The sequence below is a fragment of the Lolium rigidum genome, chromosome 3, assembly GCF_022539505.1.
Source record: "Lolium rigidum isolate FL_2022 chromosome 3, APGP_CSIRO_Lrig_0.1, whole genome shotgun sequence".
In the NCBI taxonomy this organism is placed as follows: Eukaryota; Viridiplantae; Streptophyta; class Magnoliopsida; order Poales; family Poaceae; genus Lolium; species Lolium rigidum.
In genome coordinates, this window is record NC_061510.1 from 35,307,443 (window position 1) to 35,333,489 (window position 26,047).

Consider the following 26,047-nt stretch of genomic DNA (forward strand, 5'->3'; position numbering starts at 1 on the left):
GTGGCTACTCCTCGCACCCAAAACACACGGAAGATGTTTGGTCATTTGATTGGTAGGTGTTGCAGCTCGCGGTTCTTGCTTCTGACGCCTCTGCTGGTTTAGAAGACGCCTTCGACGTGGACGTTCAAGAGCAACTGTCAATCTTCACTTGTCTTCAGAAAAATTCAAAACGCCGAGTAAAACAAGGGGAGCAGTGGCAGCAGAGCTACCTTTCATGGGAAGCCGGAGCCCGCACTAGGGCAAAAACTGAGAGTGAAGGGGTCATAGTACCGTGACAGCCTTTTGGCGTGCCTGGCCTGGCTCCCGTTGATCTTTGCCCAAGACGGCGGAAACAAACGCTGAGCTTTCCAAGGCCATTATTGCCCACGCCTCGTCTCTCTGTTGGACAGCGTGGCTGTGTAAGCTACACCGTTGCTTACACCTAGTCGTGCGCCGTTGCAATGCTACTTCAATCCACGTGAATCGACACAAGCCCGCGCTACAAAATAGGCTTCATGATATCGCTGGTAGTGACAGTCAAACGCAACTGCAGTCTGTACACGACTGGAAATGAAACCCTTCAGAATGTATAGATCCCATATCCCACAGGCAAAATAGGGCACAGTTTAGTTTGGTTCCACGCCTACACATCGCCGGCTTTGCACAACGGACAATGCTAGCTCTACAGCCTATAACCAGGTACATGAAAAGACTGCAGAAATCTCAGTGATCAGTTCATTTCCCTTCACCAACAGAGAAATCCCCAGAGTCCCAAACAGGGGCCACATATCTACGGCATGGGTACTCCTCAGTAATGTTACAGCATGTACATGATCACTCTTGCTACATCAGTTTGCTTCCCAACCAAACCACAGGCCAACAGCAACATGTTCTTCGCTCGGCACAATGGTATCCAACGATCACCACGGGCAACCATGCGCTTACCACCTCCTAGCACCAAGACCATACATGTATCTCACTTGCCTTTCCGCTTCTTTTGGTACGAGATGCAGCTCCCGCAGTACCACTTCCCCTTGGGCTGCTCCTTCACGCCTACGCACCCAAAGTGGAACCACTCGATCTTGCACTGCAAAGCAAAAAACACCAGCAGGATCAGAAAACCAAGCAGAGGCAAGACTGACGGCGCTCAAGAAGAACACATACTAAAGAGGAGAACGATACTTACCTCAGGGTTGTCGCACGCGACCATCTCGCCATAGCTGACTTGGTTGCAGAAGCAGTATGTCGGCTCATTAGGGTCGACGGGCAACTCTAAATCTATAGGTGGTGGCTCCGTGGGTACTTTGGCCCTGCAAAAAACGAGAGTTGCGATGTTACAGTGAGAAAACACGAATGCCTTATATGGCTTAATCCTATTCAGACAGAAAACATACTTCTTTCGCCCTCCTCTGCCTCTTTCACCAGCTCTTCCACTTTTTGGAGCTGGGTCGGCAGCTGCGAACCTTGAGGTACCGGCACTAGCAGGAGCAGCTGAAGTAGCTGCTACAACTGTATCTGCCACAGCCGCGGCTGCAGCTGCTGCCTCCTTTTCTGCTCACCAAAAACACGGACAAGTTCTCAGTAAGAAAATTTATGTTATGAAACTGCAGCGTCATGCAATTGCTACTTTCAGTACCTTGCCGATGTTCCTCAAGCTTCCTCATGTACTGGTCGAGCTGTTGGATATGAGCGTCAACCTATATCACGTATCTAAATCAGCACCAATCAAAATCCCGCATATTCACAATTCAGGAACACTCAGCGATGTCACAAGACATGCTTACGCAGTACAACCTAGCAAGACATAAACTACACAAGTAAATTTCTGGACAAATCTAATTGAAACATTCTGTTACTTTGAACGTAAAGCCTCATTGTAAATAAGATGGCAGATATGTTTAGCTTGGACAAAGGAAAGGTAACAACATGAATGAATATGATACTGACATAAAAAGTGACATGTTTATTTCCAGTTGGGTGGAGAAAAAAATACTACCATAAATCGATATTTTTCCTTTTAAGAAAAAGGAGTGATATAAAAATTGATGGTAGTATTTCCAGTCTCTTAAGGTCTTATCCTATTCTTTTCTTTACATAATCAATTCTCTTTATCTACTCCCCTCCCCCAATCAAAATAGAGAAGGACGAATGTAACTAAGAGACTTTTACCAGGTCATAAGTTTGTGTGGCTAAAGCCACCTTCTCATCAGCAATTCTAACACAATGTTTCTGCTCCTCAACAGCTTCATCAGAAAATTTAAGTTTTGCTGGCTCAAATGTAATACTTCCAGATTCAAGTCCATGCTTAATGTCCTCTATTTCTTGTTGACAGCGCTGCTCATTTTCCAGTTGCACACCTGACCAGAAGCACAAAGTGGGGCTAAGGTCAGTCAGAGAAATCAAGCTAGTTCACATTACACTTTTGGAAATACATACATACTAGGGCTATTCTTTTTTTGCTTAGACATCAACACAGTCTCCACACCTTTGACGATTAACTTCTCCATTTAGGTGTTTGTAGAATTTGTTTAAAATGTGATGACGAGATGAAAATATATTTTTATGACCTCTTAAGTAATACCCAGGCATGGCAAATCCAAATACTATGTACATATTAGTAGTCAAATTTTATAGTTGACTACACGCTTCCTAAAAAAATCTAAGAAATAGCAGATACAGCAAATAGTAAGCTTATTGCCAAGCCTAGACAACATAATATATATTGAATTGTCAAGGTACGATTGCAGGTTAACCATGCCATGACTCAGCCAAGATAACATAACTGATGTTCGTCAAGTTTATAAAAGTGGATCTTAATCAGTTAAGATGTATACAATTGACTTCCAATTACTAAATTCTGTCTTGCAGAATTGTCCACAATCCTGCAAGTAATACTACTAAATTTGTTGCATAGGCCTATTTGTTTGAAAATAAGTAGTATCTCCGTTCCAAGAGCTTTCTAAAAAGGCATAAATTTTGGAACGGAGGCAATAGTGCTCAACAGTAGTCAGGAAAAAAAAAGCAGTACACTGGTGTTCCTTCCAACAAACAAAAATTACCAACCAAAATGGATCATTTGCATGCACAAGCTAGACATAAAACAATGTAACCTTAAGATGCATCTGTGGTTCTAACTAGCCCTCCACTGTGCCCAAACTTAGTTGTCTATTCACACCACGATGCAGTTCAGACACCATAACAGGAGATGAAAAGAGCGGGTTGGTTGTCAGACGCATGGATCAGTTCATGGTGGCACAGCACAATGTGGAATTGAGAGCTCTGCGTACCTTGCAAGCTTCTATCAAGCTCTCGCATCAATGAGTAATTCTTGTGCAGCATAGCTGGCAATGTTTCAACACCTGGCAAGAACCAAACAGGATGTTACATTTATGCACGCGGTGATGTGTACAACTGCATCTCAGCGATGGAAGTTACCATTTGAGGAGTACGCTGAATCAAGAAAAGGTGATACAGGTTTAACTTATGTCTTTGATTGGAAAGCAAAGCACTCAATTCCCCATGTCCAACAATGCAACCATATATGTATTCTAGGTTCCAATTAATCCGTATGCGCAAGGAAACATGTTGTGTGCCGACAAGAAGAATTTTTGTCGAGAGCTAGTAGTCGACTAGTACAAAGTTCAGATAGTACAAAAGGAAGGACTACACATGCAAGGCCAACTCCTCAGCGAGTTATCTCCCATCTACATAATCAGCATGGGCACTGGATACCAGCATGAACAAGGTGTTTCTAGTCAATTTACGACATGGCGAGAAATTAACTATTTCTTCAAGAAAGCAGTTAGTTATATACCAGTTACAATTATAGCAAGAAAAATGCAGTTCAGTTAGCTTAGGCGCTTCAGTTAGCACGTGACAAGCATCGAACCAGGGATGCGTAATCGGAAGCAACATCCCGGAATCACGGACTAATCCACGCCTAAGTACGAAACGCGGCGTGATTCGAATGGCGGGCTAGCGAAGCCTGTGCCCTAGAGGCGAGGGTTAGCGTTCGCGGCGTGGGAGGGAGGGAAGAGACACTCACTGGCCTGGAAGTCCTCGAGGAACCCCATGGCGTCGGATCGCGGACCCCCACGGTCGACGGCGAGCGGGGGGAGGCGGCGGCGAAGGGAGGGGGGCCTCGCCGGCCGGCGCGGGCGGGCGGTGGTGGGGGCAGGAGGTGGAGTTCCGGTGCGGAGATCGGAGATCCCCCTTCCGCAAGAAAGGGCGCTCGCGTGCGGTGCCCGCCCTCTGACAAGCCCGCCTAGCTGGGCCGCGCTGCGCGGCCCATCTCGAGGCCCACGAACGAGCGCGGGCGGCAAAACCCTAAACCCCTCCCTGGATCCTTCTAGAGGCAGCTAGCCGCTCCTCGAGTTCTTTCCCCCTCCCCAAGTTGCTCGCCCCTTTTTCACCCTCCGCGGCGAGCCGCCTCCTCTCTCTCGCTCCACCAGAACCAGAAACCACCCGCGAGATCCAACGCCGTCCTCCCTCCGCCATGTACCGCGCCGCCGCCAGCCTCGCCTCCAAGGCCCGGTGAGTCCGCCGCTGCGCCTCCTCCTCGCCGTTCCCTCTCTATCCCACTCCGTTGAGTCGCTGACAATGTGTGTTCTGCTCTGTGCAGGCAAGCCGGGGCCAGCGCTCGCCAGGTGAGCAAATTTTTCTGCTAGTGTGTTCCCCGCTTTGCGATTTGGATTCTCCACGTGCTCAACCGATCGCTGGCCGGAAATGCTTTTGATCTGATAGATAGATTCGTCCTCGCCCCCCCTGCTTCGGGGCAATGTGGGCTCTGATTTAAGTTTTTCAAATCTAGTTTTGACCTCGTGTGGTGATGCGCTTCGCTGCTTTGTTTGTGATGCTGCTCCGCAGGTTGGGAGCAGGCTCGCCTGGAGCAGGAACTATGCTGCCAAGGACATCAGGTTCGGGGTCGAGGCCCGGGCCCAGATGCTCAGGGGTGTTGAAGAGTTGGCTGATGCCGTTAAGCTGACCATGGGTCCCAAGGTATGGCTGCTTTCGTGCAGTATCCATGTGCAGAGTTCGTGATCTGAGATTCTAATTGCTGTAGACATATAAGATTATGGCTGCTGGTTCTCTCACACTGGTTGCTATCAGATGTATGAATTATGCTATTAGCCAATCACAAAAGTATGTGTACATGTTTCTGCCATAAGCATATGAGTACAAGTAATAAGTAAAATGCTTTTAAGCCATGGTGATGTTTTGTGCATGAAATTTAGTTGCAAATTACAAGACCAAGTCAACGCCATTGAAGTAATGATTCGTCTGGTGCCTTCAGTAGTTATATGTAAATCTTGGCTTGTGATAGCTTTTTTTGGGTTGGTTTTCTAGTAGATAGTTAGTTTGTGTGCCAAACAGTGCTTAACTCGTACATACTTGTGTTACAGGGACGCACTGTTATTATTGAGCAAAGCTTTGGTGCTCCCAAAGTTACCAAGGATGGAGTGACTGTTGCCAAGAGCATCGAGTTCAGCGACAGAGTTAAGAATGTTGGTGCGAGTCTTGTGAAGCAGGTTGCTAATGCGACCAATGACACTGCTGGGGATGGTATGTCTTAGTTCTGCACTATTGATGCCCTTCATTCTTATAATCATGCACACACGTTTGTATGGACTTGCCTGCTTAACACTTGATAACAGTGTTATCGAGCGTAGGGTAACCAAAGTTAGTACATGCGAAACAACGAATTATGGAAGCTTTTCCTTTTCTGTCTCTGCTTTCTGTCAACCTGTTCTCCATGTTGCTCATATTTTCTTTTATAGGTAGCCATAATATCATATTTGTTATGGACTTGTTTTTGATTGATTTTTTGGTAATCTTTTAGTTGTTACACCTTGATAACTGCGCTAGTAAACTAACTTTTACAGTCTTGTCTACTTGTCATGTTATATATTTTGCTCCATTCGGTTCTTTCTAGTTTTTGTTGAAATTGCTTATTGGACTCATTTAAGGGCACTGGGCAACTGTGCTGACGTTCGAAAACTTTCAGGTACAACATGTGCCACTGTTCTGACAAAGGCAATATTCACTGAGGGTTGTAAGTCAGTTGCGGCTGGAATGAATGCAATGGATCTGAGACGTGGTATCTCAATGGCCGTTGATTCTGTGGTTACAAACCTGAAGGGCATGGCCAGAATGATCAATACATCTGAGGAAATAGCACAGGTAACTCTAGATCTGCTATCAGTCACAAGTCTTTCTTGCATGTTTTTGTTATCCTATTCGGCACACGCACACGATTATTTATTCATTGCCCTTTTAAAAAGGTGGGTACTATTTCTGCTAATGGTGAGAGGGAAATCGGTGAGCTCATTGCAAAAGCTATGGAGAAGGTCGGTAAAGAGGGGGTTATCACCATTGCGGTAAGTCAAAGCTTCAAATAACGCCAATACAGCCATTGCATAATTTGCAGCTCAATTTTTGCCTTCCACATGCTCACTTGGGTTCATATTAATGTTTCATGAATATGAGCTTATATCATTTTCTTACTATAAACTTATCTTTTGATTTTCATCGTCAAACATTTAATAGGATGGTAACACACTATACAACGAGCTTGAAGTTGTGGAAGGCATGAAGCTTGACAGAGGTTACATCTCCCCATACTTCATTACCAACCAGAAGACCCAGAAATGTGTAAGTATTTTTTTTTTTTGCTCTCTTAGTGTTAAATCTACTGTTGACCTTAAAATTATTTTGATTGTATATTTATGTTCATCTCTTACAGGAACTAGATGATCCCATAATCTTGATATATGATAAGAAGGTATCCAACCTTCAAGCTCTGATCAAGGTGTTGGAGTATTCCCACCAGGTATTTGTTTGTTTGCAATTCTGTTTCTGTTTCTTATTTTCTATGGTCATCTTATATTGCAAACAAACTAATGTCCCATATTTTCGCTCAAACAGAAGCAAAAGCCTCTGCTTATTGTTGCAGAAGATATAGAAAGTGAAGCATTGGGTATGTTGATTCTCAACAAGCTTCGTGCAGGCCTTAAGGTCAGTCTTACTCTCCATTTGCTTAGTGGGTACTCATATATAGAATTTATCCATCTTACTGGACATGAAATGTAGCTCTGTGCGGTCAAAGCTCCTGGTTTTGGAGAGAACAGGAAATCCAGCCTACAGGACCTTGCTATCCTTACAGGTGGAGAAGTAAGTCATACTCTAATCATGACGTCAATTTTAGTATTGCCTGTTTTACAGTTAGCAAATCCTGGCATCCATTTTTATTGAATTTCACATTTTCCTGCCATCAGGTCATATCTGAAGAACTTGGAATGAACCTTGAGAAATTTGAGCCTAACATGCTGGGTACCTGCAAGAAGGTAAGACATTTTAGTTGTTGGACTGTACATTTTGTTTTGGATCTTACCATCCAAGTCATTCAATACAATAACAAATATCAGCTTGCTGGGAAGTAAAATTGATCATGTTTGTGTCAAATTATGTTTATTTCTTGTAGCACTAAATATTATGTACTCTCCGTTTTAGACTTGTATTATACATACTGTTCACCTTGCTGGGTAGTAAAATTGATCATGTTTGTGATGAATTAGGTTTTTTCTTGTAGCACTAAGTATTATGTAGTTAACGTTTTAGAGTTGTATATGTATAGTACTGTTCAACTTATAAGAGGAACATTGTTCTTAGGCATATAAGTAGATTCTTGTGTACCAGTGTTTTGACAACTTCTAGAACTTGACTGGACCCATGTGTAGAGTGATACATTTTAGAGCAAGCTGCTTAATTGTAAATACAGGCTTAGATGTTTGCTCTGTTGCGTTGTAAATGATCCTTAGTATTCATGCTTCAGGGAATTGTTCATGTGCATGCAGGTTACAGTATCAAAGGATGACACAGTCATCCTTGACGGAGCGGGAGATAAGAAGGCTATTGAAGAGAGAGCTGAGCTGGTCTGTTCCATGTTAAATTAACATAGTTTATTATCAGCCTTAACATTGTGTTACATGCTTATCACTGTTAATTTTATTTTGAACAGCTGAGATCTGCAATTGAGCAAAGCACTTCTGACTACGATAAGGAAAAGATACAGGAGCGATTGGCAAAGCTTTCTGGCGGTATCGCTGTTCTGAAGGTAAAAACTGTTATCTTGTAAATATTATGTTAGACTATTGTGCTATTGCTTAATTGTCACATTTAAGTACTACATACATAGTTAGCACATAGGTTTTGGTTATAATTAGGCATTTGATGGGTATGTTAGAACTAATAAGAAAACTAGCACCAAATTTAATGGTATCAATTCTGGTTTTGCCTGAATTCAATCCTAAATTTCCTTTAGATTGGCGGGGCGAGTGAAGCAGAGGTTGGTGAGAAGAAGGACAGAGTGACGGATGCACTAAATGCTACGAAAGCTGCAGTAGAGGAGGGTATTGTACCAGGTACCATACTTGAACTCTGCTGTTGAGTTTCAGCGTTTTATCATATATGAGGAAATTATCATGGCAAAGTCTGATCTGTTTGTATGTAGGTGGTGGTGTTGCCCTTCTCTATGCGTCAAGAAACCTCGATAAGTTGGAGACCGCAAACTTTGACCAGAAGATTGGTGTTCAGATCATTCAAAATGCTTTGAAGGTTTGTGAATTTTCCCTTCTTTTTAGTCGGTTCATGTGTCCCTTGCATTGCCTGATGACTGTACATTTCTGCAGACCCCAGTGCACACCATTGCTACAAATGCGGGTGTAGAAGGTGCTGTGATTGTTGGTAAGCTCTTGGAGCAGGATAACACCGACCTAGGCTATGATGCTGCCAAAGGTATGGTGCAATGTTCAGCCATTATTGTTCTGTTTAACTTGGTTTAATTCATGTTTCTGATGTTGGATGTGTGAACTGATACCCCGACCAGGTGAATATGTGGACATGGTGAAGGCTGGTATCATTGACCCACTTAAAGTCATCAGAACAGCCTTGGTGGATGCTGCAAGGTACTGTCTCTTATTTGTCTGCATTTTCTTTTGTAAATGCTGGTGTTGAAAATTATGTCAGTTGCTGCATGATCACATACCTTCCGACTCACTAACAATGGTCTGCATTGAAGTAGTGAATGTGATCCTAGAAATGTCTTGAAGCTCTCTTGGCTTCAGTCTGTTTAGCCAAATGTTGAAGGATAGCAATGATAGATATGGAATATTCGTTATTCTTCCGAGTCATGACATTGGTTTTTTGTTTTCCTTTTGACTGCAGTGTTTCCTCTCTGATGACCACCACGGAAGCTATCATTGTTGAGAGCCCCAAGGAAGAGAAGGCGGCACCTGCAATGGGAGGTGGCGGCATGGGCGGGATGGATTTTTAGGCTTGCTCCCCCACTGATGTCGAAACAATGTGATTATGTGAAACATTTAGGCTAGACCTTTTTGCAGTCTGGGTTCATCTCTATGCACTGTCCGTATGAGGAGGCTGTCCCATATTTTGTTCTGCGGCAAGAGGATTTAAAACCTCAAAAATACTTTATGCTGTGGTCTCATGCAAGCATTGAGATATGAATTTATGAAGAACTGAAAGCTCTTTTATGCCGGTTTCCATATTATTTTGGTGAAGCTTCCATCAACTCTTATTTGCGTGTGTATCAATTACAACCGCTCTCTTCAAAATATGAACAGTGTGTAATCTGTTAGTACGCATATTTATCAGGTAACAGGCCTGGAAGGTTTACGCTATTGCTCGTTCAGTCTGAAGTTGGATGGTTGTGTCATTGTGTATATTTTGATTTTGATATTTTGATTCCATTCGTTCCATGTTTTACCCGGTTCAAATAATTCTTCTTTATTTATCTTCCAACTTCCAATGAAAAACGTTGTTTTCCAAATAAAAACAGATAGTAAGTTGAACCCATACAAATATGAGCACGAGGTCGAGGGTAAGGAAGACGATTAAGGTTAACGCATAGACCCTTGTACTTGTTCCTACTGTTCATGCACTTTGTGTATTTGCTTAGAGAAATGAAACAAAAGATGATAAATCAGAGCTCTCAGTCTATATGCTGGAGTACAAAAAAACAAAAAGCTCTCTCAGTCTCGACCCAGCAGCTCTCGTCTTCCCCACCTATACCTTGCAGTCTCCCTCAGATCTGGGCTAGCGGCATAACGGAATTGCTCCACACACGACAATCTATGCATGATCTCTGTCCGACAACAGAGCGTCTACTCCCTCCACGCTCATGCAGAGGATCAGGGACGAGGGCGCTAAATGGATCGTCGCCGGCGCTAAACATCTTGCGGTCGTCACTTCTTAGGCTTGGCTTCTGTATGATCTGACCGTTGTTGTTTTCTGTTTCTTTTGGGCTCTCGCCCTGGCTTAGGCCTGTCCTTGTTTGCTCCTTCTATATCAATATAAAAGGCAAAGCTTTTGCCTCTTGCTTCAAAAAATCTCTGTCCGACAATGCTTTTTCACAGTGCTGCCCTATGCAAGTTCTAACCTTGGCTTCTTCAGCATCACAACATCTATAAGGCTGACAAGTATGATCCAACGTTATTTCCGCTGAGTTCTTTGGTCTGCAGCTATCGACTTCTCATGGATATACGGGCTTCTTCACCGACGCCCTCCAAATAAGTGTCGGCACTGACACCGACAGTGCCCAATCGGGGCCGTCGGCACGTCTTCCTCCATTTGGGGAAGATTTCACCACACCAGCGCATCCCAAACACGGACCCCCAAAAATGTTTAAAATTCGGAAACACAAAAGACGGCGGATTTCATTCAATTTTTAGCGAGTTTGTATAGAAGTGTCTTGAATTCAAATAAAAAACTAGCGATTGAAGGCGTTGTAGTCGCTACTATCTGCGCAGTCACCGCCACTATCCTCGTCCCCGGAGAACTCCCATTCCTCCTCTTTTGGCGCCAGTGGTGGAGAAGGAGCGGCAAGGTCGACGAAATTGCCGTAGTCCTTGGCGGATCACAACTCCCCCTCTCGCGCGCTTCCTCCTTGGGGCGACGAAGGTGGAATCGCGTGCATGGAAGCGAGCCCGACACTTCATTCTTCACTGGCCCCATCTTTCTAGCCGGTGCGGAGGAGCTGCCTCGTGGCCTATCCCGGATGGCCCTCGTGTACGGCGTGGAGCGCTAATGGCCACCGGATCCCGATGAACTGTAGCGCGAGCTGCCCGACGCCGCCCATCTCGCTGCTAGTCCGGGTTGGTCGGCACCCACTCCGGTCGGTGGCGCTCCATCGGCGACACTACGACTTTTACGCAAGAGCATTGAGGGTGAGGCGCATCAGTAACTCTGATAGGCTCTCGCCGGCGACGAGGAGGCCGACGACCACTAGTGCAGCACAAGCCATGGGAAATGACGGAGGTCATCGACCTCACCGACGATGACTAGACACCCTGTGTTATTAGATTTCGTATGTTTTTTTTTTTGCAAACTATACACCTCTATATCATCAATAAAAAATAAAAAAATACATTGAACCACTCGGGTACTTCTAAACACAAACGAAAAATCGTAGTCTGGAGACTATTTTTGCGTTCGCTATCCAATGCAAATAAACGCGCGTTATCATTTTTTTTTTGCGAAAATTCGACCGATCTATTAATAATCATCAACAGTAGTACAAAGATGCCTAAAAGTAATAAAAATTACAAAAAGGTCATTGGACCACCTAGCGACGACTACATACACTAGCACGAGCCGAAGGCGCGCCGCCGTCCTCGCCCCTCCATCACCGGAGTAGAGGAAAGCTTGGCATCGTATAGCTTGTTGTAGTAGACGGACGGGAAGTCGTCGTGCTAAGGCCTCAAAGGACCGGCGCACCGCAGGCGAGCAACCATCGCCAATGATGACAACCATAGATCGGAAGAGACCGACCTGAAACCACACAATCGAACACGAGAGACGACCGGATCACGGGGGATCCGCCGGACACACAACTCCACACGCCCTCCGCCGACGCTAGATGCACCACCGGAGCGAGGATAGGACGGGGAGGACCTTATTCTGACTTCAGGAAGTAGCCGCCGCCTCACCATCCCGAAGAAGACACCGAGAACAAACTAAATGAAGAACTGAAACCTTCCCGCCGGCGAGAGGCTGCGGTCCGCCACACCTCCAAGGCCCCAAGGCCACCAGAGGCAGAGCGGACCGGCAGCGTCACCGACGAGAGGGACGAAACCCTAGATGGGTTTTGAGCCGCCTCCTGTTCGCTGTGTCTTTTCCGTACCGGTTCGTAACGCGCGTTATCATTTTTAGCGCTTGGAGTACATCGAAACCGTTGAAGATGCTCTTAGAGTCGCAATGAAGAAACGACCGATGCTAATTTCTGAAGAGATAATAAAAATCCAAACATTAAGTGCAGGGTGTTATCTGCAACATTCGCAATACAGTGAATCTCAAGCAATCCCCCGAATTAAAGCCCAGGGATATCACCGCAAATGTTCCTTCGCTCCTCAGTGCTTCCCCGCTCCCTGCTTGCTGTCCGGGTTCCCCTCATCTCCAATGTCGGCTCCGGCTCCAGCGATGGCGACCCTCGTCTCCAATCTCACCGTCGCGGACGACACGGCGGCGGCGCCCTCGGCTACCGCCCCCACGACGGCGGCGACCGCCCTCCCCTCCGCCTCCGCCCCCACCACGGCGGCGCCGCCACTGCAGCTCTTCAACTCGAAGACGAAGAAGAAGGAGCTCTTCGTGCCGCGCGTCGAGGGCAAGGTCGGCATGTACGTCTGCGGCGTCACGCCCTACGACCTCAGCCACGTCGGCCACGCCCGCGCCTACGTCGCCTTCGACGTGCTCTACCGGTAACGCGCTCCCCCGATCTGGTGCCCGATCGCTGCCTAGATTCGCGATTCCCGAGATCGAGTTGCTGTAAGCGCGATGTAGCCCGATGCGTTTAGATTCTGATTTTGGTGCTTTGAAGTGAGTGGGGATTAGGGGGTTTGAGCTTCGTCCTAGAGCGCCTTTGGGTCTTTCATTTCCTAATTTGTCCTCGATCTAATGCAGGTATCTCAAGTTCTTGGGGTATGAGGTCAATTACGTGCGCAACTTCACCGACATCGATGATAAGGTACCATTTTCCAGCAAACTTGGTTACACTCTGATGGTTAGCTACATTGGAAATTGGTTCTGAATTACTCCAAGACAATTCGAAGTTAATTTGCCTTACTTCCGAACAAAGCTCGAAATAATAGTCTGGACTTGGTATGTACCATTCTCCAGAGACCATAGTTGCCATCAGCCCTGTCTATGAGCGCTACTCTCTTGGCCATGGGCGCTTGATTTCATGGAGCAGATCTTATGGTTCATGTTGTGCTTTTTTAATGAACCACTCGCTTACGAATTAATATGTGTATGATTCAACTTACTATCTGCTGCTTGTGTTTGCTGAAGGACATACTTTTTTCTTTTCTTTTAAACATGTACTTGTATTGGGATCGCCAAATGACTGCCAAAGAGAGTTTGTTAACACACTTCGTTGGATCAGTTAAAAGCCTTAAATTATACTCAAATTCAAAATGAGTTGATTTTAAGAAAACACAATTATGTTCTGACTGATGTTGTTAGCTCGATTGGAACTTGGTTCTGAACTACAGAACAATCCGTAGTTAATTGGTTATTACTTTCGAACAAAGCTCAGTAAGCAATGAGCCATTTTTGCCAGAGACCATACCTGCCATCAGCCCTGACTATCAGCAATCTCGTGGCCATGAGCGCATGATTCATGGGGCAGATCCTATAGTTGGGCTGGTGTGTTGCTGCCATTTTATGTTTCCACTTTAGATCAACACTTCACTCTCTTCATCATGCAATTTTGTGCCATACATATTATTAATTTCTCAAAATGAACCTCTCTTCTGAATATTTTTCTCATATGAACTTATTTCCTTAGCTTGTAGTGTTGTAATGACTCCAGAACTTGCTATGGTTTTGCAGATTATCAAACGGGCGAATCAGAATGGTGAAACCGTAACCAGCTTGAGCAGTCGGTTTATTAATGAGTTTCTTGCTGACGTGGCTGAGCTGCAGTGCCTGCCTCCTAATGAAGAGCCTCGTGTAACAGATCACATTGAACATATTATAGAGTTAATCACCGAGGTATTTTTGATTTCTCTGTTACTGTTCAGAATCACCTCCAATGCTACCAACTCAGCTGTGTTACTGTTCCATGTTTCTGTTACTTATTATTGTCATGATATACTTTTCCAGCTGCTTGTTGCTCTATAAAACAAAGTAACACTGATGTATTTGTTTGTCACCATTCAGATTTAAGTATAACTAAACAGTCATAATTTCACCTGCCAGTAGTGTCAATCATGTGTAACATGCTGCACATGATAATTGTATTTTATCTCTCGCACTATTCACTTGTTAAAACTCTACTGACTTTGTGTATGTGAACAGATAATCAAGAATGGCCATGGCTATGTTGTAGACGGTGATGTTTACTTTTCAGTCGCTAGTTTTCCTGAATATCTCAGTTTATCCGGTAGGAAGCTGGATCAAAATCGTGCTGGTTCGCGCGTTGCTGTTGATCCAAGAAAGCGGGATGATCCAGACTTTGCACTATGGAAGGTAAGTTTGATGCATCGCAGTGAACAGTTTAGTCTTGCACACCACCATTTTCTTCTTATTCTTATTATCATGTCCAGGCTGCTAAGGAGGGTGAGCCTTCCTGGGAGAGCCCTTGGGGCCATGGAAGACCAGGATGGCACATTGAATGCAGCGCAATGAGTGCTCACTATTTAGGACATGTATTTGATATCCATGGTGGAGGGCAAGATCTGATATTCCCTCATCATGAGAATGAGCTTGCACAAAGCCGAGCAGCTTATCCAGAAAGTGAGGTCAAATGCTGGATGCATAATGGCTTTATTAACATCGATGATCAGAAAATGTCAAAATCAATTAATAACTTCTTCACGATCAGAGACGTAAGGGGATGATGTCTGACTTAAAAAAAAATCATTTATACTTTTATGGTATGTCCTGACTTGTCTAAACATATTTCTTCTTTTCAGGTTATTACTCTGTACCATCCTTTGGCTTTGAGATTTTTCCTCATGCGAACACATTATAAATCTGATGTGAATCATTCTGATAAAGCACTTGAGATTGCATCTAATCGTGTATACTACATCTATCAGGTGATTTGCTTAGACTTCAATATTTATGATTTTTTTGTTTCAAATCGAAATTTAACATACTTTTGCTTCAGCAATAGAATTCTGAACCTGACCTTGCGACCTTTGGCTATCTTTCGTAGTAATAATATCTCACTTGGTATATGTTTTGTGCAGACCTTATATGACTGCGATGAAACTGTGTCTCTGTATCGTGAAGAGAATACATCAGTCCCAGTCCCAGCTGAGGAGCAAAAACTGGTCGACAACCACCATAAAGCCTTTTTGGAATGCATGTCAGACGATCTTCGAACCACTGATGTTCTGGATGGCTTCATGGAGCTGCTGAAGGCAATAAACAGCAATTTGAATGATCTGAAGGTATGTCAATGCTGCTTTTTTTCAAGGTTTTGATGCGACAAATCCTGGAGTATATCCGTTCCCAATTCATATTAGCTGATTCAAACACATTTTCCGCTTTCAGAAGTTGCAGCAAAAACTGGAACAGCAAAAGAAGAAGCAACAACAGCAGAAGAAGCAGCAGCAGAAGCAACAGAAACCACAGAAACAGCCAGAAGACCACATTCAAGCTCTGGCTGCACTGAGTGCTGAGGTTAAAAACAAACTGTCCATCCTAGGTCTGATGCCACAATCATCACCTTTGGCAGAGGTACTAATAAAGCCACGCTATCTAGACAACATGTCTTTTTTCATCTTATAATGAGACTGCACTCAACATGAGCAAATTTCAATCCAACAGGTACTGGAGCAACTGAAGGTGAAAGCGCTGAAGCGGGCAGGGCTGACCGAGGAATGGCTGCGCGAGCAGATTGAGCTGAGACTCGCCGCAAGGAACAACAAGCTGTTCGCTGTGTCGGACCAGATCAGGAAGGACCTTGCCAGCAAAGGCATCGCCCTGATGGATGAGCCTACTGGCACAGTGTGGAGGCCATGCGAACGAGAGTAGCCGTGGCTACTGTGTGCCCGGTTTAACAAATGACTGTACAATGAACTATCTGCCTGGCTATTGCGTCTGGTGCAGATTTACTTGGATCGCCGTTTTTGGAAGTGGTAAGGTAATTCTGTAGGTGTTTCCAATTTCAGTGAACATGATGAGAGCTGGGTTGGTGGTTGGCTAAGGCTGAAGGTCCCCATATATATTGGTATACTTAAGTACTCGGTGCTGAATCTCTGTTTTGGATTTGACCTTAAAGTTTGTAGTTGCATTTGAATGAACGAAATGATGAGTCGCTGTTATACATAACCTCCTTTGGATGTTGCAGTTATGTTTTTTGTCGAGATCAATGTTGATTGAGAAAATTACAATAAACCACCACGTATCAGGCAGCCGTTTCAAAAAGCCACCACTTTACGATTTTTTTTTTAAAAAACCACCACTCTAACGCTAACACGTAACAGATAGCACTGATCCTTGTCTAACACTGGTCTAATGACAAAACTGACTGGTGGGCCCCGCTGTCAGGATGACGTGGCCTCGTAAAAACAGTCCAGGACAACAAATGTTAGTCCAATCTAAATTTTGGACTTTATTGTAAATTACAGGACTCATTTCTTTTTCTCTCTACTTTTTTTCACTACTGGTTATCTAAAAGGAAGGAAGAAAAAGGAAAAAAAAAAAACTGCCCGCCCACCATCTCCTCCCTGTCCGGCCGCCGGCGCCGGTGATGAGGCCCTCCCCACCACCTCCTCTGACCCCGCCCATCCGCGACGCAGGCAAGCCCGCGCCGGTGCAGGTGAGGCGGATGAGGGCGACCTGGGCGAGCACGGGCGTCGGCGAGATCCGCCACCGGCCGGCTCGGGCGAACTCGGGGCCGGCGTGCTCCTTGACGTGCCGGCGCGGGCGGACGAGCTCGGGGCGGGCGCCGGCAAGCTCCGCCTAGGCGGGAACGGCGAGCTCCCACCGGCAGGAGGCCTCTCCCGCGCTCACCTACACCCGCCAGTGGCGGACCCTGGCCGGAGCTAGCCTAGCCGCATCACGGCCGACCTCGCCGCCCCGTCGCCAAGCTCATATGCGCCGGTACCTGGCCCTGGTCGCCCTCGCCGGCCCTGGACGAGCTTGCCTGCCCTGCCCTCTAAGCTCGTCCACGCAGGCCCGTGTCCTGCCACCGGCGCCGGTGATGAGGCCCTCCCCACCACCTCCTCCGCCCCGCCCATCCGCGACGCAGGCGAGCCCGCATGGGCAAGAGCCCGCGCAGGGACCGTGGCGCCGACGAGCCTGCACAGTGAGGCATCCTTACCATCCTCGACGCCGGCGAGCCCCCACCGGCAGGAGGCCTCTCCCGCACTCGCCTGCACCCGCCAGTGGCGGACCCTGGCCGGAGCTAGCCTAGCCGCATCACGGCCGACCTCGCCGCCCCGTCAGGTCCGTGGTCGTGCTGGTCTGGGCGCATCTCCGCCGCCCGCCCCGGTGGAAAAAATTAAGAAAAAAAGGATAGAAAAAGTAAGAAAAGATGTGGACCATAAAATTAGAATTTATAATGTACCAAGGTCTTATTTGCAAATTTTACATGCCACGTCATCCTGACAGTGAGACCCACATGTCAGTCTGGCTATTAAATCATCATTATATACGAATCAGTGTTTTTTGTTACGTGTTACCTGTGGAGTGGTGGTTTTTTGAAAAAAAATCGTAAAGTGGTGGCTTTTTGAAACGGCTGCCTGATATGTGGTGGTTTTTTGTAATTTTCTCATGTTGATTGGATGATAATATTGGTGCTCTGAACTTATAAAACCTGCTTAGACTCTGATGATCTTGTGTGCTCTTCAGTTAGGCAGAAATCCACACTAAAGGCCTGACGCGGTGATGCTCTCTGCCGTTGGAGCTGGCCGGTGCCCCGGCAGCGGGCGCTAGTACGGCTATTAGGCTATGTACACCGCGGTCCATTGGCCAAGATCATCGAATCCGCAGGTGCAGGCCGACCATGGTTGCCGTTTGATGCCGTTCGTTCAGGAAAGGCGCGCGCTGGCCGTCGGTCGGCCGATCCACGCGTGGGGATCGGTCGTACCAGCGCCGTTCGATCGTAATCCAGCGTCCAGAATTAGCAGCATTTTGATTTTTGCATTTTGCTCCCTGGTTTTTGGAAAATCAACCCGCGGTCCTATAAGCCTATCAGTTTAAACCGAACACGTGTTTCCCTTTGCCCCCAAACTTTCAGATATTTACAACAAAATCCGCTGTTTAGTATAGCAACAAAAACCCGCCGCTTTGTGTACAAAAAATAAAAAGTATTACAACAAAATTTTCACAGTAAATCTTCACATATATGTACAACAAATTATCAATATATTTACAATAATAATTAACAACAAAAACAATATTTTTTATTTGGGTGTTTACAATAATAGTCGGTTTCCATGCAATAATATCTTTACAACAAATCGGAAACATACTTACAACAATAATTAATAACAAAAACCAACATTATTTTATTTGAATGTTTACAATAAAAGTCTGCTTTCATTCCGGAAATATCTTTAGAACAAACCAAGTAAAATATTTACAACAATAATTAGCAACACAGGCCACAAATAATTTGGGTGTTTACAACAAAAGTCGCAAACATCATCCACAAAAACCACAAACTATTTACAACTAAAAAATATATTTTTGCAAATAATTCAAAAGTTGTTAAGAAATAATTTACAACTAAACATTACAACATCTCTGATATGCTTTCTCTATAACTTTTATATGCATTTGTTACAAAACTAACGAACATATACAACATCTCTACGAAAAAAAAGCAACACTCCAGTTTGGACCGAAAAACCAGGCCCATATAGGACCGCGCGGGAGCGAGGGACGACGACCGATCGCTGGCGAGCGAATGGTCGCCGGATGGAAAGCATTTTCCTTCAGGAAAGCCTTGTTCCCGAGAGAGACGACGACGACCCACCCAGGGAGTGGAGCTGCCTACCTCGTTGCTACCTGGTACCTCCATTTATTGCCGTCCTATGTACTCCGCCGCATGCCACTGTGAGTCTGTGACGCAGCAGTACTCACAACTTTTGCTGTCGGATCACCTCAATTCCGCCACGCAAATTGCAAGGGCATCTTCCGATTACCAATGTCTGGACTGACCCAACACTGCCTACACTGACTGGGGTGTCAACTGATATTGACAAGCCGTATCCGTTCGACCATGGAATAGTCGTCCCAGCTGAGAGAACGCTGTTCTTTTGGTACTTTCTTAGCTATTTTGAGAAAGCGCTCCTCCTCCTCGAGGGCGAACGCCACTGCTTACCGGAATGCAAATGTGCCAACAGATAGCAACCAACCGGCGTACCCAGACTAGCAGATCTGGATGCATTCTCTTATCCAAAACTAACTATCCATATTTGAGTTGTGGGTTGCTTCCAAATATAGGCGCCGATTCAAAATAAAAATGGGCACTCGATCTGGCGTTCATAGCAGCACATGGTACTATTTTGGTGCTAATAAAAGATTTCCTTTCCACAAGTGTGCACAAACACTCCCCTCCACCCATTCTGCTTGCTATTCTCTCGAAGATCACTCTTCAGTTCAATTCACCTCCACATCGATGCCATGAGATCAAGACCATACAATGATACAAACTTAAATTCACACCTGGTATCTGCATAGTAACTAGGATTCACACATGGCGGGCATGTAGAGAGCCATCGCCATAAAATAGAATAATCAACCAACCAGCACAGAGACGCGGGAAATTAACAGATATAACCTGACCGAGAAAAGAACACACAATGGAGCAGAAATATGTAGATAGGGAACAAGCTAGACTAAAAGGTCTCTTCCAAGAACACGGCGCAATCGAGAAATAAATAAATCTGGTTACAAATCGAACGAACCAACAGAACAGAACAGCCAAGCGTTAGACTTGCCTACATGCGTGCACAGTACTTGCACACAGCTAGCTCCAACAGATAAGTTAACCCACCGATCGATCGATCAGCTGTAGCTCTTCCTCTTGCACCTCCTCCGCAGGGGCAGCAGACTCCATCAGCACCAGCCACCGGCGATCTTTGCGCCTAGCCGACGACGGCGACAACCCCACTGACCGGCGGACGGAGAAGGATTTGCAGCGCTGGCCGGAGAAGAGTAGAGAGGTGGTGGTTCTTGATGGATGCATGTCTGTCTTTCACAAGTGATGGCGGCAGCCACTGATCATTGCTACAGAAGGGAGGGAGGGAGGGAGGGAGAGGTGAGGGGCGAGTGAGGGTCACACTCACTCGCCGCTGGAATTTAAAGGTCGCACTCGCACACAGATCCTCATCCACTGTGTTATGTTTTCCTTTCTAAAATAAACATCATCCATGTTACCCAATACTGCCGCTGGTAGTCTCAGAAAAAATACTGCTACTGGTACCATTCTGGAGCCTAGTTGTCGAGGCACTTGAAGGCATTATATCATGGCAGGATATCTGAGAGCAATAACAAATCAAGATTATTGGACAGTGTACATCAAGCGCGCATGATTGCCTTACCAAATAATGTTCACAAGCAGCGTTGAGTTTTTGTATAGATCATCAGTGCCATCCACTCAAAGGAAAAGAAAGAGTACCTGAAATGAAATGTTTTATCGAAGAGGCCGTGCCCACCTAAAATCTTGCGCTCCGTAGTGAATGAGATAACCTAATGCACGTCTTGTCATGTCCTTGTTAGGTGCTAATTTAACTAGGCTCATCATTAGCAGTACTACTGGCACTGTGCAGCAGAAGGTGTCGATCTGAATCTGGTGGCCGGAAAACTTTACTTTTCACATCATCAAAAGGGAAATGTTATCTAGCCCGTAAACCTCACATCAGATAAAAAAAAACAGAAAGCCAAGGAGGCCCCCGTTGCCACACCGCCTGTGCAGTGATGGTATGTGTTCCACAAGGAGATCTTGCGGCAGCTTTTGGTTGCTCTACAAAATTATGTAGCAGGAACTGCAAGAGATGTCAAGGGCTGACCGCTGACGTGTCACAAATGCAGCATCTCAGTCGTGGCAAATGTGTCACAACCAAATTTCAGCACCTTCTCAACAATGGTGTAATCAAAGATCACCAACTTCAGGACCCTAGGCTCCACCAACTTGAATACCAGAAAATAACCGACCTTAAGCTCATGCACAAGGGCAAAGAGTGGCAACCAACATCCATGACCACCTTGGCATCATTGAGGTCCATGAGGTTCAGAAGGCATTTGGATTTTTGCGGCCTTCTGGGTTTCGGGTGTAGCTACATTAGAGTCGGTTTCGAAGTCGACTCTAGTACGGTCCGTACCGTATGTATTTTCTCGGAACGTTGTGAGAGCTATTTTTTGTAAGCACTTACACCCATTTTTCCATATACATGTAGTCAAAATTGTACTAAATCCAACAAAGATCTAGTAGTGCATTTCATTTATGGCAAGTACTAAATCTTATATTCAAATTAGAATGATTTACATTGACGATGTTATGTGGTATTCTTTATGTGGAAAATATGTTGACCATGTTTTTGAAAAATATTATGAGCTAAAGTGGAAAGTTGTTATTCCCTTGAGCCCCATTGTGGCCATGCAACATCGTTCGTAATCACAGACAAATATGATCTAACACATATCTGAATCAGATCGACCAATGATATTTCACTCGGTGCCTGGTGGCCTCAAACATTATCAATCAACCTCCTTCCAAATCGAACCGATCTATTGTTCACACTAATGTGTATCTAGCCCCAAATTAAACACATCATGTAGTATAATCATCATCCAACAGGCATAATGGTAATGAAAAAGTAGATTGTGTGCCTCATATAAGTCACCGAATAGCAAGCAATTAAATACATATTAGCCTCATATAAAATGCAGTGTGATTGCAAGTAAATGTAGAATCTCCCACCCCCGTGATTCACAGGTGTGACGTCCCGAAACCGGTACCATGAGGATTCCAACGATCTCGCCGAAATCCGCACGATATTGATTCAGAGACATCCTTCGACACGACGTGCGCGACGAAGCCCACACGTGATGCCAGAGAAATTGTCACGAGCAGTAACATTACAACAGGTTTACAATAGAGCCCACAAGAAACATATATTACAACAAAAACTCCAACGAGTCAAGATACAAATATACAATACAAAGATCCAAATCATATAGAAGATCAATTACGTTCGAGTACGGACAAGATACCTTGCTAACGGTGACGTCCATAACCCTGCCCAGGCCAAGCCGGAAGGGTAACCTTGCTAACGTCGTCTTTATCGAATATATCTTCATACCTGCCCAGTTATGTCCCAAAGAAGCAATAAGTACGGGTTCGTACTTAACAAGACTTAAAGACGTATAAGCATTTATCAATCAGTCGTCCTTTATAATTGAGGCATGCAGGGGACTTGGAGGACGCAAGAGGAACGTCATAGGCAATATGGTGGGGTTAAGCGGCAACGCGCAAGCACTAAAAACCTATAGAGACACTCTACAACATTCGTCTATCAGAGAAGGTGAGGGAGCGCATAAAACTAACAGTTCTATATTCTACAAACATAACCCGACCGATGCATTCCCCCTTCACAAAGTAAGAAGTGCTAACAAGGGCACTCACGGTTGACAAGTTGTTGTAGTAATGCTATATTACTACGCAAGTTATTAGCAAATTATTAACATCAACATAAAAGTGTAAGTTGTTCTATGATCGAGCTATACAATCCAAGTCGTTCATAACCGCGGACACGGCTTATCGTTAAGATTACACCCTGCAGGTGTTGCCCAAATATAATCATACGCATGCTCGAACCCACTTACTACAGATGGAGTCTCACAACAATACCGTTCCCAATGCAAGAGAAAGTTTAATGGGAGCCACCCAACTAAGCTACCCGTGACGAAGTTCGGCCGTACTCCGATACAGACCCAGAGGTTTACGACATAGTCCAGACGGGCACTAACGACCAGGCACAAGATAAGTCTATCCGTGTCGTGGTATCGTCACGGCATATGCCATAGGATGGCTAAAGAAGGTGGTTCCTGCCGGGTCTACGGTGGTATCCGGATGCGGGTATGGGCACGAGCGACACGGCGACGTACCCAGGTTCGAGGCCCTCCGGTGGAGGTAACACCTCTACTCCTGCTATGAGTGTATATGATGTATCACAGTACAATGGTGCTCCTAGAGCTGTGTCCGGCTGCTCTCGGGAGGCTAAGGAAGAAGATGATCTCTCTCACAGGGCAGCGCTAAGACTAGAAAGGCTAAGGAAATGATTCATCGATCCCCTGCACGAGAGGGGGTAGTGCAGCTTATATAGGCGCTGGCACTTTACATAGAAGTCCCTAGAACCTAGTGGCCGGCTAGGCCGGCTTCGGCTTCCGCTCCTTCCCGAGGCATTGACGACAGGTGTCGTTGAGGCCTCATGGCCTGTCCCATCCGCCTGCCAGAGTCAGCGGTATGGAGAGGAGGAGTCCCTGTCGCCATCATGCCCTGTAGCCGTACGGAGCGGCGTCAGCCATGCTGGCATGTCTAGTGAGGGGCACTATTGCTCCACAGTGCCCCATACTTTACGGGAGATGTGGTTAGCGTGGACCTTTGAACCCGGACCACCTACCCAGCTCCTTCTCCTGCAAGACTCGCCAGCCTCGAGTCGGTCAGAGCCGTCAGAACCCAGTCGGATATGGCTTGTAGAAGCCGGCCCAGCCACAGCGCAGGCGGCCGTTGCCAGGCCAACTAAGACTTAGAGCCAGCCGGCTCCCAAGGCAGCCAGCCACGGGTCCAGCCGGCTGCTCCTCAGCCGGCCTTTGCCGCGGGCCAGCCGGCCTTGAGCCAGCTGCTCCTCATCTATTGCCCTACTCGGGGTCTTCCCCCCGACATTAGCCCCCGAAGCTGGCAAGGTCCTGCGTTAAGAAGGACCTAGGCAGGTTTCCCTGGCTGTTAGATTATCTTCCGGATCTGTTTAATGGCACTCGGAGGGGCCGACCGAGAATTTTCATTCAGCCGGCTGCACCCTCATCCGGCTTGCTTCATCCGGCTGCTTGAAGCCGGACATCGCTTTGTTTCTGCGATTTTATTCTTTACAAGTGTTGGAGATGTCTCCGCTTTGCTGGGAGAGTTTGGGGCCGGATTGGAGAGATTGTCCGGCTCCGCCTTGGGTGCGCCGGGGTTTCCGCCGCCTCGGGCTCTACGCCCGACTTGACCGGTCTGACGGCTGGCTCCTGCTGCCGCTTCGTCTGGTCAAATCAATGTTCCCTCCGGATCGTGTGCGGCCGTGCGCGATGTGGCGCGACCGCTTCTGGTAACCGCAGCGATAGTGGGGTGAGTCATGGCGCAGTGAATCCGGGGACGTGGCCCACGATCGCCACTTGGCCGCCAACCGCGCGTGGTCAGGAGGCTATAAATGCCGCGGGGGCGGTACCAAGGCGGCTACCGTGCCCCTTTTTTCTTCCTCGCGCTCCAGTTTCATCTCTCTCTCTCGCTCGAGCTCTTCGTCGTTCCCGGCGGATTTCTCCGGCGTTTCTCTGGCAAACTCCGGCGAGCAGCCGCGGCCACGATCCTCCGCCGATCCGCAGCCGCTGCGCCGTCAAACCGCCGCCACGGGTCCCCGCGCATCCACGGTACGCTCGCCGCCACCGCGCTCCCCTCCGGCGAGGAGCGGTTCTTCTTCGCCTTTCACGCTTTCGGTTTCTTGGAGTTCTTCCTCTTCTTCTTCGACGGCGGCGATGGCGCCTCCCAGCGGCTCGTGGGAAGGCTCCTACATGACAGACGACGATGTCGCCCGCCTCGTTCGCCTCCGCCGGATCCCACCGCAGGTGGCTACGCGGGCTCCGGGGGCGGAAATCGAGCCGGACCCGCAGCCCGGCGAGCGCGTCGTCTTCAGGGCGCACTTCGACCGCGGGCTCGGGCTGCTGGCTTCGCCCTTCTTCCGGCGGTTCCTGGACTACTTCGGCCTGCAGCCGCATCACCTGTCGGCCAACGCCTTCGTGCAGCTGAGCTGCTTCGTGGCCTTCATGGAGGGCTATGCCGGCTTGTGGCCGGACGTTGAGTTCTGGTGCCGGCTCTTCTACCTCAAGGCCCAGACGGCAGACGGCCAGCTGCGAGCACTACAAGAAAAGTTGCCATGGCCGACGAAGTTGAAGTCGCGCCGTGGTTGCTGGTGTACCATGGTCGACGATTTTGGGTCTGTCCGTTGTGCATGTCAAAACGTTTTTTTTCTCGTTTTTGAGGCCACCTGGCCCGAGCGAAAACGGCCAAAACGTTGCGTATGGTGGCCGGGACGTGGTGCATCTCGAATTCTCGGGTTCGCCGGCCGAGTCAACGCAAATCCGCACCGCCGAGGGATGTAGGGCCCGGATGGCAGCCTCTGCGGGATTGTTTTTTTTTCTCGATCGCGCCATCTCGTTCAACGCTCTCCGATCGAACCGTTTACGATGCAGGATCATGGGTCCCGCATGTCATCCTCTATGAACCAAAATTCTTTCTATTCTTGGATTTTTTTTGACCCCCTGATTTCTGGCTACTTCCTTTTTCTTTTGATCCCTTGCCGCCTTGGAAACATTGAGACCGCTGTTGCTAAATGGGACCCGCATGTCATCCTCTATGTGCAATCAACTTTCTTTTCTTGGAGTTTTCTTTGGCACCTCAAATTTGGTCACTTGCCTTTTTCTTTCGATCCCTGCCGCCTCTCAAACGGTGATACCGCTATTGCTAAATGGGACCCGCATGTCATCCTCTATGTACTATAAAACTTTCTTTTCTTGAATTATTTTTGGCTCCTCATATTTGGTCACTTGCCTTTTTCTTTCGATCCCGATGCGACCTCTCAAACGGTGATACCGCTCTTCTGCTAAATGAGACCCGCATGTCATCCTCTATGTACTATAAAACTTTCTTTTCTTGGATTTTTTTGGCACCTCATATTTGGTCACTTACCTTTTCTTTCGATCCCCGCCGCCTCTCAAACGGTGAGACCGCTGCTGCTAAATGGGACCCGCATGTCATCCTCTATGTACTATAAAACTTTCT

General features: G+C 46.7%; 3 protein-coding genes across 3 annotated transcripts; 2 read left to right on the top strand and 1 right to left on the bottom strand.

Annotated features, from left to right (window-relative positions):
* Positions 1–519: 519 nt before the first annotated feature.
* On the bottom strand, positions 520–4,092 carry LOC124695563 (PHD finger protein ING1-like). Its single transcript, XM_047228393.1, has 7 exons — positions 4,025–4,092; positions 3,267–3,338; positions 2,149–2,336; positions 1,616–1,676; positions 1,374–1,530; positions 1,166–1,289; positions 520–1,066 (listed from the first exon to the last, which is right to left on the bottom strand). Exons 1-7 carry the CDS (start codon positions 4,050–4,052, stop codon positions 956–958), a joined length of 741 nt encoding a protein of 246 aa, XP_047084349.1. The 5' UTR covers positions 4,053–4,092; the 3' UTR covers positions 520–955.
* A 353-nt stretch (positions 4,093–4,445) lies between these two features.
* On the top strand, positions 4,446–9,527 carry LOC124695564 (chaperonin CPN60-1, mitochondrial-like). The gene is made up of 18 exons (XM_047228394.1): positions 4,446–4,512; positions 4,601–4,625; positions 4,846–4,977; positions 5,382–5,541; positions 5,984–6,159; positions 6,261–6,356; positions 6,526–6,630; positions 6,722–6,808; positions 6,904–6,993; positions 7,069–7,149; positions 7,254–7,322; positions 7,833–7,910; positions 7,997–8,092; positions 8,300–8,399; positions 8,489–8,592; positions 8,667–8,772; positions 8,864–8,942; positions 9,202–9,527. The coding sequence occupies exons 1-18, from the start codon at positions 4,475–4,477 to the stop codon at positions 9,308–9,310; spliced, it is 1,731 nt and encodes a 576-aa protein (XP_047084350.1). The 5' UTR covers positions 4,446–4,474; the 3' UTR covers positions 9,311–9,527.
* Positions 9,528–12,444: 2,917 nt separating this feature from the next.
* LOC124701423 (cysteine--tRNA ligase CPS1, chloroplastic/mitochondrial-like) lies at positions 12,445–16,354 on the top strand. Its single transcript, XM_047233470.1, has 9 exons — positions 12,445–12,749; positions 12,952–13,015; positions 13,882–14,043; positions 14,350–14,520; positions 14,598–14,879; positions 14,967–15,092; positions 15,246–15,449; positions 15,553–15,738; positions 15,829–16,354. Exons 1-9 carry the CDS (start codon positions 12,451–12,453, stop codon positions 16,033–16,035), a joined length of 1,701 nt encoding a protein of 566 aa, XP_047089426.1. The 5' UTR covers positions 12,445–12,450; the 3' UTR covers positions 16,036–16,354.
* Positions 16,355–26,047: the final 9,693 nt, after the last annotated feature.

Coding starts and splice junctions, on each gene's coding strand:
- LOC124695563 (XM_047228393.1), bottom strand. CDS start 4,052: ATGGGGTTCCTCGAGGACTTCCAGGCCA. Junction 2,337..3,266: donor GCTTGATAGAAGCTTGCAAG/GTACGCAGAGCT, acceptor GCTTCTGGTCAG/GTGTGCAACTGGAAAATGAG. Junction 1,290..1,373: donor GGCAGAGGAGGGCGAAAGAA/GTATGTTTTCTG, acceptor CGTTTTTTGCAG/GGCCAAAGTACCCACGGAGC.
- LOC124701423 (XM_047233470.1), top strand. CDS start 12,451: ATGTCGGCTCCGGCTCCAGCGATGGCGACCCTCGTCTCCAATCTCACC. Junction 14,044..14,349: donor TTATAGAGTTAATCACCGAG/GTATTTTTGATT, acceptor GTATGTGAACAG/ATAATCAAGAATGGCCATGG. Junction 15,093..15,245: donor GTGTATACTACATCTATCAG/GTGATTTGCTTA, acceptor TGTTTTGTGCAG/ACCTTATATGACTGCGATGA.
- LOC124695564 (XM_047228394.1), top strand. CDS start 4,475: ATGTACCGCGCCGCCGCCAGCCTCGCCTCCAAGGCCCG. Junction 4,513..4,600: donor AGCCTCGCCTCCAAGGCCCG/GTGAGTCCGCCG, acceptor TGCTCTGTGCAG/GCAAGCCGGGGCCAGCGCTC. Junction 6,994..7,068: donor AGCTTCGTGCAGGCCTTAAG/GTCAGTCTTACT, acceptor CATGAAATGTAG/CTCTGTGCGGTCAAAGCTCC.